At 36.1% G+C, this 17,867-nt stretch overlaps 1 protein-coding gene across 1 annotated transcript; it reads left to right on the forward strand.

Annotated features, from left to right (window-relative positions):
* Positions 1 to 1,347: 1,347 nt before the first annotated feature.
* LOC129265688 (prolyl hydroxylase EGLN3-like) lies at positions 1,348 to 14,507 on the forward strand. Its single transcript, XM_054903653.2, has 3 exons — positions 1,348 to 1,464; positions 5,226 to 5,362; positions 12,339 to 14,507. The coding sequence occupies exons 1-3, from the start codon at positions 1,348 to 1,350 to the stop codon at positions 12,409 to 12,411; spliced, it is 327 nt and encodes a 108-aa protein (XP_054759628.1). The 3' UTR covers positions 12,412 to 14,507.
* Positions 14,508 to 17,867: the final 3,360 nt, after the last annotated feature.

Here is a 17,867-nt window from a genome sequence, read left to right on the forward strand (position 1 = left end):
GGAAGTTATTCCTCAAGAAGCTGTGTGCGCTATGAACGCCTAGCTTAGCCGGGTAATATAGGAGCGCCTTGAGCACCTAACAAGGTGGATATGTGCGCAATATAAATACCCTATATTATTATTATTATTATTATTATAACATGTTACTTTTGATTTGTTCAGAATTCCACCCTGGAGAAATACATTTTTCTCTTGCTCTGATTCAGATTTTTGTCTTGATAAGTGAAATATGTTCAGTGTATTTGTGCCACTTGCTTCCAGGAACATAGACGCCGTTCTCACTACGTTCCTAAAACTAGTTTACTGGAAACTAGTTTAACGCATAGTGAGAACGGTCAAAGCGGTCTTGGAAGCGATCTTCCAAACCAGTTTGGAAAACCACCTCGCGATGTAGTTTTCAAGATCGCTTTGCCTCGGTAAACTGGTTTTAGCATAAGTGAGGACAGAACCGTTCTTCGGGAAGCCATTTTCGCACATTTTGAGTGCGCTACTCCACACAACAGGTGTAGAATGCCTATGCTGCGGTTTCGAATTTCGCACGAAACGTGTCTCCCCACTGGGAGCATTTTCATAGCAACAAGAATGCTTTACGTGAAGTGATTTTGAAAACCACTTTCGTGTGATGAAATGGGAATGCTAGCTAAGCGATCTTCCAAACTGGTTTCCTGAACCGGTTTCCAGTAAACTAGTTTTAAAAAGCGTAATGAGAACGGTGTCATTTTCATGAAGAGTAACAGCTATTATAGATTGTCCATTATGGCAACTTTCATGAAAGCAGGGTGCAGCAGCCAATCACATTTAAGTCTCAATTACCGAGTTTACACGTGCATCGGCTCACGGTTCAGAACCAAAAGCCGATGCAGAATCGGCTTTTGGTTTATCTTGCACAACGTTTACTCGCTGTCACAGCTCGCGGTGCAGAATTCGGCTCGTGTGGCAAAAACCTGAAATGACTCGCGCACCAACAATACACGTCGTAATAAAGACAATGCTGGATCCGTGCGCTTTGAAGTACGTCATAATGGTAAAGTAAATGAAATGCGCTCCAATTGCTGATGCAGAATCGGCTTTCTGTTTACACGTAGAAAAAAGCCGATTCTGCATCGGCACGTGGTTCTAAACCTACTACTTTGGTGGTGCAAAATTGCAGATTCTAAACCGAGAGCCGATGCAGGTTAATCGCGTTTACACGCAACAAAAAAGCCGATTCTGCATCGCCTCGCGGTTCTGAACCACGAGCCATGGAGCGTGTAAACATGGTAAATAAGGCTATGAAACTAGGGCCCCAGATTTTTACTTTGCATGTAAATTTCTTTTTTCTTTTCTTTTTTTTTCTTTCTGCAGGCTATGGTAGCATGTTACCCTGGCAACAACACCAAGTATGTGAAGCACATTGATAACCCTAACGCAGATGGACGTTGTATTACATGTATATACTACCTCAATAAGGACTGGGATACAAAGGTAGGGGTTTTACGTAATTTCATGGGTTTTTTTAGTATTGGTATGCCTCAACCTTATTTTTCTCCATTTTTATTTTATTTCAAAACTACTTGGATGATAGTTAACATTTCAGATTTTTTCCACTCTCATTAGTCCTCCTCTTTATCACTATCATCATCATTACCATCATCAGTATCATTAACATCATCATCATCATCGTTATCAATTATCATCATCAGCACTATCTTCTTCTTCATCATCATCATCATCGCCATCTTCATCATCATTGTCATTTTTATCATCTAATCATTATCATCATTTTCAACTTTTCACTGAAAACCAACTTTGATAACGTCCATATTTTTATATACTGTGTCCATAGTTATTTTGCCCAGTGAATCTAAAGCTCTTTTCTTACAGGTGAAATTAACTTCCACTTTTTGAAATATAATGATTTCTACCCAACTTTCATGAGATCATAAAATCATAAAATGAAAATGATCATCTTTCAATTTCATATCTTTCAAATGATTCATCATCATTATATATAAGCCTACACATTCATGTGTCATTTGACAAAGTTTAAGATGGTATGATAATGAAAGCCACATATTCCCTTATCAATCAGCTCCCTCTTTTTACCAAAGACATAAAGGAAAGCAACCTTCCATAGTTTGAAAAAATGCCATTAGCAAGATAAGGGCTGTTTGATTTGCATTCATTTTCAATCTAAATATTACGCTGATTGATAAGCAGGTTCTAGTTGAGCATTACTAGCTTGTATATGTTTGCTCAGAACTCCCCCTTTATTTGTCATTGTGTTATGGGTGGCGTACGTGCAGTTTCAGTCATGTGACTCACTCCCAACCACAGGGTCCTAAGCCAACATTGAATCTGAAGCTAGTCTTTCATAAAATGGGGTCATATATCACCTTAAGGCTATTTCAACGCTTGGTTAAAATAAAGATACGTCAGCATACCACTTGTCTTCTTCTTCTTCTTGCGGTTTTTTCTGCAGCCTTCCCTTTCAAGATTTATATGAAAAATGATATGGAATAAAATACAAATTTCAAAACTATTGTAATTATGATTTGGCTACATCATGATATACCACTAATTGATACGAACTTATGAATGTCATACTGTAGATTTTTTTAAATCTGTTGCTTGTGGTTATTTGAGTCTTTGATGCAAACACTTGTACACATATATCTTAAACTTTCCTTCTCAGCTAGCTAGAGATAGACCTATTCATTTACTTAGCTATCATGCTCTTCATGAAATCATTTCATTTTATTTCAATAATTGATTTACGGCAGATGAAGGACTTTATGAAATGTACAGAAATAACTGATGTAAGCCTCTTGATGTCAAAATAGTTGTGGATTACATCATAAACTTTAGGAAGCTCATTACTACGTGTCATATAAAACAAATGATAGAAGGCTCCATTAATGAGGTTGAGCTCACTACGTGACATACGTGACAGAACACACATGTTACTGATAAATAAATATTCGGTCATTTATTAACCAGGACTAACTTGCATTTGGGAGCAAAGTTTTCTAGTCATCCATGTATCATGGTAATAACATTTTTCCGTTGTTTTTCTTCAGTATGGAATTCGAGATACTTTATGTCAATAAATCTTCAAATGCTTCTTCATTTTTGGACTTGATTGTTGTCAGGGAATTTTGAAGGGGCTTTTCAAAAAAAGCTTTGGATCCCATTTGCACTTAGAAATTGTTTAATTACTCTTCACTCTGAACCCCTATTTAAAAAAAGAATAAAGATTAAGAATATTTCTACATTTTTAGATCATTACCCCCAAAATCTATGTGATTATATTTTGTTAATATACTAGTAGATACTTTTAAAACCTTAACCTATGGATGATTTCAATCAAATTGTGTAAAGTGTGCTATAGAATCTTGAGCATGATCAGCACTATAGAAATGAATCTAGTATCTCTTTTTGTATATTAAAGTCAGACCAAAATCACCATCAAGGGGAGTTAAAACAGGGCAAAAAATGAAATCGGTCGTCAAATATCTGCCTAACAATGTTTGACCAATAATCGCCAATAATCGCCAGAACGATTTCAAATTTGAAGTGCTATGCACCAAGATTGGCATATTTACTGGTATTGGAATGGTCGAGAAATATAAACCCTCCCATTGACTCATGTACAATGAAGCTCAAAATTTTATGACAATCATATCACAATACAAGTAAGCAGGAAATATGCCCACCCATCCCTGCAGAGCTTCCCTTGACCAGGAATCATTACTATCATTTAGTTTCTCAATCATTCAGTGTGAACCCGACTACCACTGGAAGTATCATGGTGAAGCAGTTCAGACTCTTGCCTTGTAATCAGAGGGTCGTGTGTTCAAATCCCACCAGGGCCTAACGTCCTTCAGCAAGGCAGCAGTCTACACTTCACTGTCACTGTCCACCCAGGTGTTAGATAGGTACCCATAAAGATGCAAAAGCCTAAAAGTAGCCTATAATATGATTTTTCACACACTACTTTTTTTTCCTTAACCCCGGGAAATTGGTTGGGCTAAGGGGGGCCTTAGCCCCACCAATTTCGCGGGGTTAAGCTTAGCCCACTTCGTTTTCACACTACGTTTTAGCAAAGTGGGCTAGCACGGTAAATAGTACAGTACTATCTGGCCCTGCAAAAAAGCAGGGTTAGCCGGCTTATTGTGGTGCTAGCACCACAATTTTGGTGCTAAGAGATGCAGTGTGAAACGAAACCGGGCTAAGGAAAAGTGGGGCTAAGCAATAGCCAATCACAGAAGTCGAAATTGCACGTTAATCACGCTCTGTATGGTAAAATCATCAATATTCATGAGCCGTGGGATAGTCCGGGGTTAAGGCGTTAACCCCGGCTAAGCAGATAGTATGGGGTTAAGAAAGACAGTGTGAATCCAAAAATAAGATAGTATGGGGTTAAGGATAGTATGGGGTTGAGGAAATGCAATGTGAAAAGCATATAGTGCTTTTAACACTGCACTTTTTTTCCTTAACCCCAGGAAATTGGTGGGGCTCAGGGGGGTCTTAACCCCACCAATTTCCCAGGGTTAAGCTTAGCCCACTTCGTTTTCACACTACGTTTCAGCAAAGTGGGCTAGCACGGTAAATAGTACGGTACTATCTGGCCCTGCAAAAAGCAGGGTTAGCCGGCTTATTGTGGCGGTGCTAAGAGATGCAGTGTGAAACGAAACAGGGCTAAGCAAAAGTGGGGCTAAGCATTAGCCAATCACAGAAGTCGAAATTGCACGTTAATCGCGCTCTGTATGGTAAAATCATCAATATTTATGAGCTGTGTGATTGCCCGAGGTTAAGGCGTTTACCCCGGCTAAGCAAATAGTACGGGGTTAAGAAAGACAGTGTGAATAAAAAAAAAGATAGTATGGGGTTAAACATAGTCCGGGGTTAAGGATAGTATGGGGTTAAGGAAATGCAGTGTGAAAAGCATATAATTGTGTCTTGGAACTCTTGTTGGAATACTCCCCAGGGAAAGGCAAAAGTGCATACATTGTGTGCGGGCATATTGCCAAGATCCTGACCGGGATAATAATAATTACATTGTAAAGTGCTTAGAGCCACATACATGTAGTATCAAACGCTATATTAACTATTTTTATTATTATTAACTCATTAAAAACCACATTAACAATTTCCATAGATTTTGTACATAGAACATCTGTTCCAGGAAACAACAGGTTATTATCAATCTAAATTCACTATTTGGTATCTTATTCTTTTTGCAGAAGCACGGGGGTCGTCTTCAGATATATCCTACCACTCAGAACATTGTAGCCAACATAGATCCTATCTTCAACAGACTCATCTTTTTCTGGTCCGACAAACGCAATCCACATGAAGTGCTTCCAGCAAGAGCCACAAGGTATCTGGATATCTTTCACAACTTTTGATGAAAATGAAACCTTTGAAACCAGTTGTTTTGGTATCTAATTTGCAGAAGCATGGGGGTCGTAAGATGGACATTAGAGATAGTAAGATGGACATGATTAGAGAAACAGACCAAGAAATTTTTAGAAAAATTGAATAAATGACAGACAAAGAGCATTTGAGTGTTGAGATCACTAATGATTTTGAGATCCTCCCATTTGGCAATGTGCCCAAAATGAAAAATAATTAATTTTAACGTGCATATAACTTTAAAAAGTTAAACGCAATAGAAAACCTGATCTTTTTTTTTTTTGGGGGGGGGGGGTCATTGTGTGACATCTCATCTTGGGTGCATTGTCAGTATAAGGATCTTCATAGCATTGGGAAATAATGATATGCTCTCAAATGTTGTATGTCATATTTTTCTCAAACTTTCTTTGAATCTTCTGTTTTCAAACAAGCTAACTCTTCATTCTCCTTTACTTGATTGAGAGAGTCAGTTTCTTCAATTCATATATTAACCAATTTGTATGGTATCAAACTTATGATAGCTTCACCTACATGTATATTATTATTACTGGAACTCCAAACAATAGGTGGTTTCAGACCGCCTCGAAGTTTGTCAGTTACAGGTATTTTCTGATCGGGAAATTTACCCCGATCAGAAAATACCAGGTAATATTGGCACTGTGAAAGCAAATTACGCGTGATCTCCCCGAAAGAAAATACCCACTAATAGTAGGTACTTGTCAAAATTATGATAACTTTCGCGGGGATTTTCCACAGGTAATTTGGCAATGTGAAAGCAATTTACGGGAACTTTTAGCCAAGCGTTAGGTTGGGCGCGGGCGCTGTGGGTGGCTGCTTATCAGACCATACTGCGCATGCTCGTAACTTCAGGAACTTATCCAGAAGGGTATGTTTCAGGGCGGTGTGAATGCAGGAATAATTAATGGGTATTTTTTAGCCTGAAAAAGTTCTTGTAATTTAACGGGGATTCTTATGATCGAGGCAGTTTGAAACCACCTAATGTCTGCCGTTTTGGCTAGAGATAAAGCCTGGATACCATTTTCTTTGACCATCCATGGGACTGACTGCTTTAAACACCATTCTCTCATGAGATTTGTAAAGTTTAGTATAACAATAATAGGGAAAAACTCTTACTTTGAAAGAAAAGGTATAATTTCACAATGCCAGTCTTACACTATAAAGGGAGTTGATAAAATGACAGCTTCTATTCTTATAGTTTAAAGGTCAAGTCCATCCCAGAAAAAATGTTGATTTGAATAAATAGAGTAAAATAAAACAGCAGAATGCTGAAAATTTCATCAAAAAAGGATGTAGAATAAGAAAGTTATGGCATTTTAAAGTTTCCCTTATTTTTCACAAAACAGTGATATCCAGAACTCAGTGACATGCAGATGAGTCGGTCGATGATGTCCATCACTCACTATTTCTTTTGTTTTTTATTGTTTGAATTATACAACATTTCTTTTTTACAGATTTGACAATAAGGACCAACTTGACTGAACCATATTAAACAATGCTAATTCCCATGTTAAGGGAGGAATTAATCTTTGTTTCACTTGACAATGAGGGGAAAATTTGAATATTTCAGATAATAAAAAACAAAAGAAATAGTGAGTGTGTTACGTCATCAGTCCCCTCATTGGCATACCGACCAGGATGTGCATATAACTGTTTTGCGAAATTAAGTGAAACTTTAAAATGTCATAACTTTCTTATTTTACATCCGATTTTGATGAAATTTTCACTGTTATGCTTGTTGGATTTTCTATTATTATTCAAATCAACTTTTTGGGGGGGATGGACTTGTCCTGTCCTTTAAGTCAATCTGTTTGACTTTGAAATACTCCTTGGAAATACCATTTCTCATTTACTGCTCCCCATTTTACTCTATGATCACAGGGAAAGCCCCCCCCCCCCCACCATGAGGAATATCCTACTTTGCATTAGGGAAAGGATGTGATTTGAATGGTAGGTTGTCAGGGAATTTTGGACAAAATGGCCCCTTCTGAGGGCCCCCCTTCTGGTCAATCCTGTTTCCACTACTGATTCATACAGTAGGCCTACTATCAATATTGTATCAATCATGTACTGTTACCTCGCGAGTAATATAACAGCATGGGGATACCAAAGGCCTTTGATAATTTAATTAAATTAACTGCCTGTATAAATGGGGAAGCAGCTGGGGCTTTGATCAGCAGGGGGACAGCAATGTTTTTTAAAAGAATTCCTTTGCTCTGTTATGTATGTAATGTGTTCACGAAGGACATGGACGTATTCGTTTTTCTGATCAGACTCAGAGGTGTATGCCTCTTATCCGAGCCTCCTATATATTCATTGGAATTGGATTGATAATTAATTTATAATTTACCCTGTTTATATCACTTCAAACATTTTGTCAATCAATCTTGTTTTGAAATCTGAAATGTTGGAAGGCATGGCAATGGCAGAGCTCTATGATGATGTTGCCATACCATCTCAATAAAAGAGAGAAAAGTGAATGTCTTCTGCATGCTGCATGAATAGAATATATGGAATATACATATGTATATACATATATATATATATATATATATATATATATTCCATATTTTCTATACATGTCTCACTAGAACGATACAAGGGTGGTGTTTCACTATTCATAGTTATGCACGACAACTGGAACATGTTCTTAAGTGCTAAGTCAGCTACAAAGTAATATAATATGGAGCAAAAGAAAATTTCACCAATTATGCTATAAAAGTCATTTGCAACTTTTATTCAAGCAGCTTTATGAAACATCCACCTGGTAAAACATTCTTTCAATGTGATGTGTGATAACGTATTTTGAATTCACAAACATTTTGTTTCTGAAGTAATTAGCAATTGTATTTTTGACTCACTGTTCTTAGTACAAGTACAGGCTCTTGTTCCTTGCATTGGTGATTGAGATTGAGAATATACTCTGACACCGTACTTCTGACGTAAACACATTCAATCACATACGATGGAACATACGTACGTAGTGTGTGTGACGACACAGCTGGGAAGGCTTTATCTTTTACAAACAAAACATGCTAATGAATGGTGCAATGTGCCTATGACATACTTTTGATATTGCTCATAATGTCAAATATGTAGGTCTGTGCTCCTAGCAAACTGGATATCAGTTTCAGAACACATGAGAAATGCGTGCACACAGCAATATGTTATTTCAGAGTATGGTCTTTGAGTTTGACTGAGCGAATGTCGTTGTTTCAATCATCGCATTGTCGATATTGTTAATGAGTGGTGTAACACTTTCATGCACTGCGCATGGAATATACAGTATGTTCGTATGTGCCCGACTATGTGGTACATTGACATTTGAGTTTGAGAAACGTGGTAAGACAAGGTGTGTATAGCAATCACAGTGGAAGTTGTACAAACATTTATGTGAATGCCATTCGATCCACCTGATGTTATGTTGATCCTATAATTCTATGTGATTAACACTCTCTCATGTTCTGACCTTTCTTCACATTACTTCAGTAATGACGTTCAAAGACCCATTCACACAGACAGTGAAAGTTAAATGTTAAAGGGGAATAAAATGCTTGAAACCAGTTTAATTCATATACAAGAGAAAAAAAACATAGAAACAGATCAATGAAAATTTGAGGCAGAGTGAATGACATTCAAAGACCCATTCACACAATAAAAGTTAACTGTTGAAAGAGAACAAAACCCTTGAAACCAGTTTAATTCATATAAAAGAGAAAAATCAAAGAAACAGATCAATGAAAATTTGAGGAAGAGTGAATGACATACAAAGACCATTCACACAATTAAAATTTGAGGCAGAGTGAATGACGTTCAAAGACCCATTCACACAGTGAAAGCTAACCGTTGAAGGAGAAGAAATCCCTTGAAACCAATTTAATTTATATAAAAGAGAAAAATCAATTAAACAGATCAATGAAAATTTGAGGAAGAGTGAGTGATGTTTAAAGACCCACTCACACAATTTATGTTAACTGTTAAAGGTTAAAAAAAAATCCCTTTAAACCGGTTAAATTTATATACAAGAGAAAAATCAATTAAACAGATCAATGAAAATTTGAGGATGAGTGAATGACATACAAAGACCCATAAAGGCGAATGAAACTTTTGAAACCAGTTTAATTTATATAAAAAAAGAAATATCAAAGAAACAGATCAATTCAAATTTGAGGAAGAATAAAGTTATGAGCATTTGAATTTTAAGATTGTTAAATGCTATGTTATAGATCTTCCCATTTGCAATGTGACAGAGATCTGTGATGACTTCCACATTACATTACTTTAGTACCCATTTTACTTAAACTCTCTCTTCATCTAGTCTATCACAAGCTCAAGTGTTCTTTTTTACGCGAGAACATGTTCATTTAATATTATATTGTTGATAAATTTTTTTTGATATCATTAGAATTAGCAATTTTTTTTCACTTTTCAGTGTCCAAATGTGAGAGTTGTATCGCAGATCATGTTTGCATTGACAAATTGGAAGATCTACGTTGCATTATTGATCTCGACATTCAAATGCTCAAAACTTTCTTTTTGCTAGTCCAAATTCAGTCTAACTCTCATTGATCTTATCCTATGATTTTTCTGCTTAAATTACATAAAACCAACATGCTCCAAATGTTTCATTCTCTTTAAAGATGCTCTTGTAGTTTCAAAAGTTGCCATAAGTATGCTCTCTCTTTTAATACAGGGGAGCATTTCATGAAACATTAATAGTAAATGATCTTCACTGACAATTGTTATAAGCTGCTGAAAACCTTGCATCTGATTGGCTTAGAGCAAATTTGTCTAGTGAAAATCAATGACAAGATGCTTTATGAAACACTCCCCATGGCTGCTCCAGTAGTTTCATAATTAACAACGACTTCTCTTTGATAAGAAATAAAATCAATTTAAAAGCAAAATCTAACATCCACAGTTATGCAAGTTCGAAAAATTGCGGCAGGTTCAATAGAGATACACATAAACAAATTAAAAAGGAGTGGTATTGTTTAAAGGTCAAGTCCACCCCAGAAAATATTGATTTGAATCAATAGAGAAAAATCAGACAAGCATAAAGCTGAAAATTTCATAAAAATTGCATGTACATAATATAAGAAAGTTATGACATTTCAAGATTCCGCTTATTTTTCACAAAATAGTTATGCAAAATTAAGTTAAATGCAAATGAGACAGTCGATGATGTCCATCACTCACATTTGTTTTGTTTTTTTATTGTTTGAATTATACACTTTTTCATTTTTTACAGATTTGACAATAAGGACCAACTTGACTGAACCATAAAATGTTAAACAATGGTAAATCCATATGTTCAGGGAAAAATAGAACTTTTTGTCACAGGACAATGAGGAGAAAATTAGAAAGTATTATATTTCATATAATAAAATACAAAAGAAATAGTGAGTGAGTGATGTCATCAGTTCCCTCATTTGCATACCGACCGGGATGTGCATATAACTGTTATGTGAAATTTGAAATTAAGCAACATTTTAAAATGCCACAACTTTATTATTTTACATCCGATTTTGATTAAATTTTCAGTGTTATGCTTGTTTTTTTTTATTTGTCTCTTTTTATTCATATCAACTTTTCGTTGAGGTGGACTTGTCCTTTAATGGTACAATGACTACAATTTTGCTTGTTTCTTGAAGTCAAAATCAGATTTTCTATATCTGCCAAAATACCTGTACTACAGATTCTATCCCTTACCTGAGTGCATTCAAGGCCTTGGCATTTATCCAGCCATATTTTTGTTCTAATCTCTTACAAATACTTGTTCCCGATTCATGTATCCAGGGTATATATCAAAATAAGAAGGGAAAAAAAATGTTTGATGCTTGAATTAACAAGATACATAGCTCCCAATGGGGGATATGGTTGGAGCCTCTTGAAGAGATCCGGAGCATGATTTACTTTTTGTTTTAAACTTGGCACATGAACAAATAAACATTCATTTAGGCAGGAAGTGGAGCTGACACATGAACATGTTACATGATCCATTTGAATGTGGCATTCTCGTAGTTTCTCATTCTGCTCTGTTTATAGTACCCATCCGCCATGTTGGCTTGATCTTTTTTCCTTTGAACACAATTCAATGCGCGAGAGAAGTCAGAGAACGTATGAATTCAGTAATCAACATTGATTTGACATATCAAGTCACAAGATAGTCTATATACATGTGTACCCGGAATCAGGATATCAGAAAAAAAATGATTTTTTTTTTTAAATGCAAATTCTTCTCTGTGAACTTCAAGCAAAGGTTTCACCAAGTTTTATTTTCAACTGCACAGTATTGAATCCGGATTCAGGACATCAGAAAAATAATATGTTTAATGCAAATTCTTCTCTGTGAACTTCAAGCAAAGGTTTCACCAAGTTTTATTTTCAATTGCACAATGTATCTGTTAATGATAATGATATTGAATCCAAATTCAGGACATCCGAAAATAATTATTTTTTAATGCAAATTCTTTGAACTTCAAGCAAAGGTTTCAACATGTTTTCTTTTCAATTGCACGATGTATCTGTTAATGATAATGAATTTGATTTATATAGCGTTTTTGCCAGAGGATGCAAAGTGCAATTATCACTACCCCTGCTTTAGCTTGAACTACCACTTTATGAGCAGTACTCAGTGCATTCAAGGAATTGATCCTATACCAACTACCCATTTTTACCTCAACTGATTGATTGGTTGATTGATTGATGGAATGATCAATCGGTTGATTGATTCTAGTTTGTCACTGGATCTATTATGTATTTTTGTTTTATTTATTCACTGATTTATGAATTGATTGATTTTTGGGGGGTACATTTGCTGTCACATGTACTTCTTGGGTAATATCTCTTTCCTATTTGCCTTGTTTAAATGAAATATTCATATTGTCTCCCGATGATTTGTTTATTTCTGTATCTATCAGGTATGCTATCACTGTGTGGTTCTTTGATGCAGTAGAGAGAGCCAAAGCTAAAGCAGGTGGAATGGATACCTGACAGACAGCCAAAAATGGTAAGTATGAAATGAAACTAATATTGTAAAACTAAATCCCCTAAAAAGTTTGGCACTGCATGGTCAATTTTATTAATTAATTATACTCTCGTAAATCCTTAGATTGAAATAGATAGCAATCTGGGACCAGTTCAAAGTTGGATTGAAGTTTTCAATCTTATTTTATTGAAACTTTCAATCCAATTTTGGATTGGTTCCTGACCACAATCTATTTTGATTGACTTTCAATCTACGGCATTTATGTCGTAAAACCTGAAAATTTGTATGATAATATTGTTATGAAGCAAAATCATGTTCTATTTCTTTAGTTTTTTTACTTTACATAAAAATTTACTAAATTTGGTGCCTGATTAAAATCAAAATATAGGCCTACAGATATTTTTTTCTCTTTTGATTATGAACCATTCCTCAAGTATGGAATGGACTGAAAATTTCAGTATAATATACTATATCATATGGAAATACTAAATGGTCTTTTAGTCTTTTTTAGATAGGTGGAAATAAGTGGTTGAAGGATACTTATTAGTAATAATTTTGAAATATAAAAATTCAAAATTTCACCAAGAATCATTAGATAATAAAGATTAAAAATATCAATGAAATGCCATTTTCACAAAAAAAAATTGTAAATAGTTTTTATTGTACCTTCAGTATATCAAAAGACAAATTATTCAAGTCATCATGAACCATTAGAAATTGAAAATCATGATTTTAATACTATATAAAACATGGGGCATCTGCTCGTTTTTGATGTCACAAATAAAAATTTCAGATTCTAATAACTTTCTTAATCTTTGATGGATTTTCCTCAAACCTTCACAAATATTTTTTTTTTTTTCCTGTTATTGTTGCAATAAACTTTTGGTCAGGGTGAACATCCCCTTGAAGTATTTAACAGTATAGGGCAATCCACACTAAGCCTACTGTGCATTGATACAAGCATGACTATAAACATGTTGATAGTTCATTGACCTCCATAACTTGCCATGCCTCCATTTGTCAGTTGTTGACTGACATGGCAGCTTCATCATCCGAAAACACTCCAAGAATTCTCTCTTCTTTCTTTGTTATGTTGTATACACACAGGCAAAGCAATCAAGTTGTCTGCAGGCGCAGACCCTTGGGTTTCGCAATTCACATACTGCATAATGCAAAGTCTTAAGTAGTGAGACTAGATTCACTATGTGCACTGTGGCTGGCTCTACTTACTTGACACAGACAGAGTCTTTAGAGTCTAGCCTTCACTCTAGACCAGGGCTCCGTCTTACAAAGAGTTACGATTGATGCGATCAGTCGCAACTATGGACCGCTAGCATTACAACATCTATTAGGCATGTTTGTTCAAAATATTTTCAAGCTATGATGTATATTCATGCATTCATTGTTTTCTTGAAAATTCACTGTGCTTCTCTTTGCATTCAAAGGACATTGTGAAAAAATTTTGTTCAAAAAATTATGATTTCCATAGTTACAATTGATTGGATCAATCGTTTCAATCGTAACTCTTTGTAAGACGGGGCCCTGTTATTGGTTGAAGTTTCAAATATGAGTCTCTGCTTTCAGACTAGCAATCAAGGGCTTCTTGGTATCGTCTCCCATGCATAGTAGTGTGCAGCCATTTGATTGAAAGGTGGACTCGATGTAATGAGAAATGTAAAATCAGGCAGTTGACTTTTCCATTCAGTCAGGGGCGTGTCCAGGATTTACCAAAACAGGGGGTCCCCTACTTATGAAGGAAAGAAAAGTGACAAGGAAACAAGGTAAATTGCCAGTTCGTCTACTGCCAACTCGTCCACTCACCACATGGTCTACTTTCATTTAGTCTAATGCCATTCCGTCCAACATTTTGTCTAACAACAATTTGGTCCAATCATCACTTCGTCTAATCACCAATTCGTCTATTACCATTTCGTCTAATAACCAGTTGGTCTAATACCCATATTCTTTTCATTCATTTAGCAAAATTAACACTTTAGTTTAATTAGACCAAATGGTATATGGACTAAATTGCTATTGGACCAACTGGTTATTAGACAGAATGGCATTAGACTAAATGAAAGTAGACCATGTGGTGAGTAGACGAACTGATGATAGACCAAATGGTAGTAGACGAGTTGGCAATTGGACAAATTGGCATTAGACGAATTGTCAGGGTGAACTAATAATAACATTAATGTTTCATCCATTTTTCATATCGTGATTTTTAAATAATTTTTCAAAATTTTTATTAATCATCAGCAAACAATATGACACCTTTTTTACTACCGGTAGTTGATATAATTGGAGAGCTAAAATATGAAAAGTGAAAGTTGGAAAGAGGCAAAAAAGGGATGCTTGATACTTACATGTTTCTTAAGATAGAACAAGTTTCAGTGATGAAAGTGAAATTAAAATCCCCTGAAGAAATCTTGGGATATTTGATCAGTGTTTTGTTGCATGAAGGTTGCAGGCTTCAGGGACTAGTACGTTGTACATCTAACGCCATACCAAAAAAAAAAAACTCTACTCTTGGAGAGTCTTGGTAGGGATGCCTGGTATAAGATCATGTGGTATATTAGATGCATGGATGAGGTTGCTATTGCAACCAGACTTATCCCCCTGACGACGGGGAGCATTGTCATGTTGGCTGAACCGTGATCAGCGAGGTATGTTGGCTACCTTTAATTGATCCTGTTTCCGTACGGTGGTGTGGCATAGCGAGTCGAGATGTCATACAGTCATTATATTCCTATCTCATGCATCCAACACGATGATTGTCATTCTGTGAACCAACCTACAAAATGGCGCTCTACTTCCGGAATGAGGTGTTTTACAAAGAATTGAGCATGCGACGTTGCGAGAAACTTCTGCTCAATTGCAAATCAAGCTCTCAAGTCGCCGAATTAAGCATAATGGGTTGTTTCAAGAAAACTCAGTTGCAATTGAACGCATGTTGACCGTAAATTTGCGATTAATCAAAGGAAATGGGCTTGATTTTGAATTCGAAATTAGTTCCTTGCAACGCCCCCATTTAAGTCTTGCCTAAATGCCAACATGCTCGCCGTATATCTAACGAGTAGCCTCATTGATTACTAGGCAGTAGCAAGAGTCCTCTGAGCATGATTTTACCGATGTGGCGCTGCATTATATACTGCACGCCACTGGGAATTTAATTTGACTATTACTAGTCACCCTTAAAAGTCTGTGCCAGATCCCACCATGCTTTTGTAAGGTCTTTCCGGTACTTCAGCCTACTTGATGGCTATTCTTTGTCCAACTGCAGAGAATGGATATGACAATAGCTTCATTTTATCCTTATGATCTTTCCACTGAAACCCTTCCTTGTATAAGCTTCAGTGTTTAGGAGATGACGAGCTTTCATTACTGATTAGTCTTTGAATGGATGTAATAAATTTGTGTCTGGAAATGTGAAGAGTATAATGATTTAGCAAATTAAATCAGGTTTGAAGGTATATAATTACTTTACCATTTTATCTGAGGTTTATTTGTGACTGTATGGATCTTTATACTTAAATGTACCGTATATAAAAGAAAACCGAAATGTGGAATATTGGTCTAGTCGTATTAATCATTGGGTTCATTGCTTGGAAACATCATGGAACTGATTATACTATGTCAATCATATCTTTTAAGGTGCGCAGGCTGCTCTTAATCCCTCATCCGAAGCGTAGAGATGTCCATTTCCTAACGGTCCTTGGTACAGTGATATGTTGTTTAGAATGAGAAGACAAGAAAATTTTGGGGGACATTTTCTGTTGTTTTACCATGGTGGTAAAAACGTGTTTGACTTTTAGGAGGCCTTCAACTCAAAGATAAAATGTTCTGCATATTCTTTAGGAATTCCCAGAAACTTTTTTTTTTTTAATTACTCCCATCCCTGTTGAGTTTTCTATGAAAGTACAATCTAACACCCACAAAAGCAGTTAATTATCTGCCCCACCCTCTTCGTTAATAGGAAGCAGACAGTTGCACCCCCATGGGCCCCCATCACCTTTTCAAAATTCCAGGCTTGATTGCTGATGTCACGCATGGGATTGAAAGCCATGGTGAAAACCTTTATCCTGCGAAGCATGTCGCATAGTCTGCACTGCAGGCACAGACCCTGATTGAAACTTTGCTCAACAAGTGTGTCTCCGTGCAAAGACTAGCACATACAAAACCTGCTGTTTAAGGGCCTTCGGTACACAAGGCATGGGTAGGCTGCAATTCAGACCCTTAACTCGAGTGAAGGGTTTGCATAGCAGACTACATGTCATGCACCATGCTGTGAATAATACAGGGGTGTGAGAGTTCAGATTTTTTCGTTTTTATTTTCAGCTAAATTTCAGCTTTTTTTTTGGCTTTCCTCTGCAAAAAGTATGGGAGCTCTTTCTATTTCAGACTTTTTCAACACTCTTCAGCTTTTTTCAGATCTTTTTATTTGTGACCACTCACACCCCTGATAATAGAATGATGGAAGCATAGTCATGATGACCCAGATGGAGGATGACCCCGGAATAGGAGGCATCGTCTAGGATGGATGATTAGTCGTCGGTTCTCCGTCATGATCACCGTTTCCTCATAATTAGTTATCCTAGACCCAGTTTTCTTTGACACGGGCTAGCATGGTCTATTATATCGTCATTATACTACTGCACTCATTGTAAAATCCGTGTTCATGAGAGAGTATTTGGGTTAATTACACAAAACTAGAACTTCATCAAAGTCTAGGTCTCATATTCATGAAGACTTGTTATAACAACAAATTTACAAGTTCTATATAACAAGTTTACTATTAGCCAATCATATTGAATAATTTCAGTAGCTTTTAACTGTTATTGCAAAATTTGTTATGATAAAAAGTTTATGAAAAGGGTGGGGGCCCAGATTGTAAGCATGTACATGTATCAAGGATTTTCATTTGTTTACATTTTGCATTGCATCATGAAAAAGAAGTATCCCGCATGACATATCTCCTCTGCCAGTTCCATCCTGTAAAGAGAACAGTGTATTGCTTGATAGCATTTTTCTTTCCTAAGACAGAATATAATTTGTTGTAATATATCCAATTTATTGCCTTTTTTGAAGGGGGGGGGTGTTCATTCTATTAATCATATAAAAGCAATTTAAACGTCTTAAGCAGATGAGCATGGAACTGTATATCAAACCGAAACAACAATCAGAGTGAGAGGTTCGCTTCAGTTTGGATCCTTTAGAAGCGTTATCGCATTACTTAAGATGAATTACTTCACGCCTCTAACCAAAACAGTACTTTGAATTACATCATGACATTCTTTGACCCTCATGAAGTTGTACTTTATGATGCAGGTGCTGTTATAAACAGGTGATTTGTGTCATGGGATCGGTCGGGTAGGATCTCTATATAATTTGAAGTGCAAGGTCATTGTCAAGTGTTACCTGCTATTAAATGTGCTATCGAGTTTCCTCCGCTTGGCTTCGA

Source organism: Lytechinus pictus, chromosome 7 (assembly GCF_037042905.1).
Source record: "Lytechinus pictus isolate F3 Inbred chromosome 7, Lp3.0, whole genome shotgun sequence".
Taxonomy (NCBI): Eukaryota; Metazoa; Echinodermata; class Echinoidea; order Temnopleuroida; family Toxopneustidae; genus Lytechinus; species Lytechinus pictus.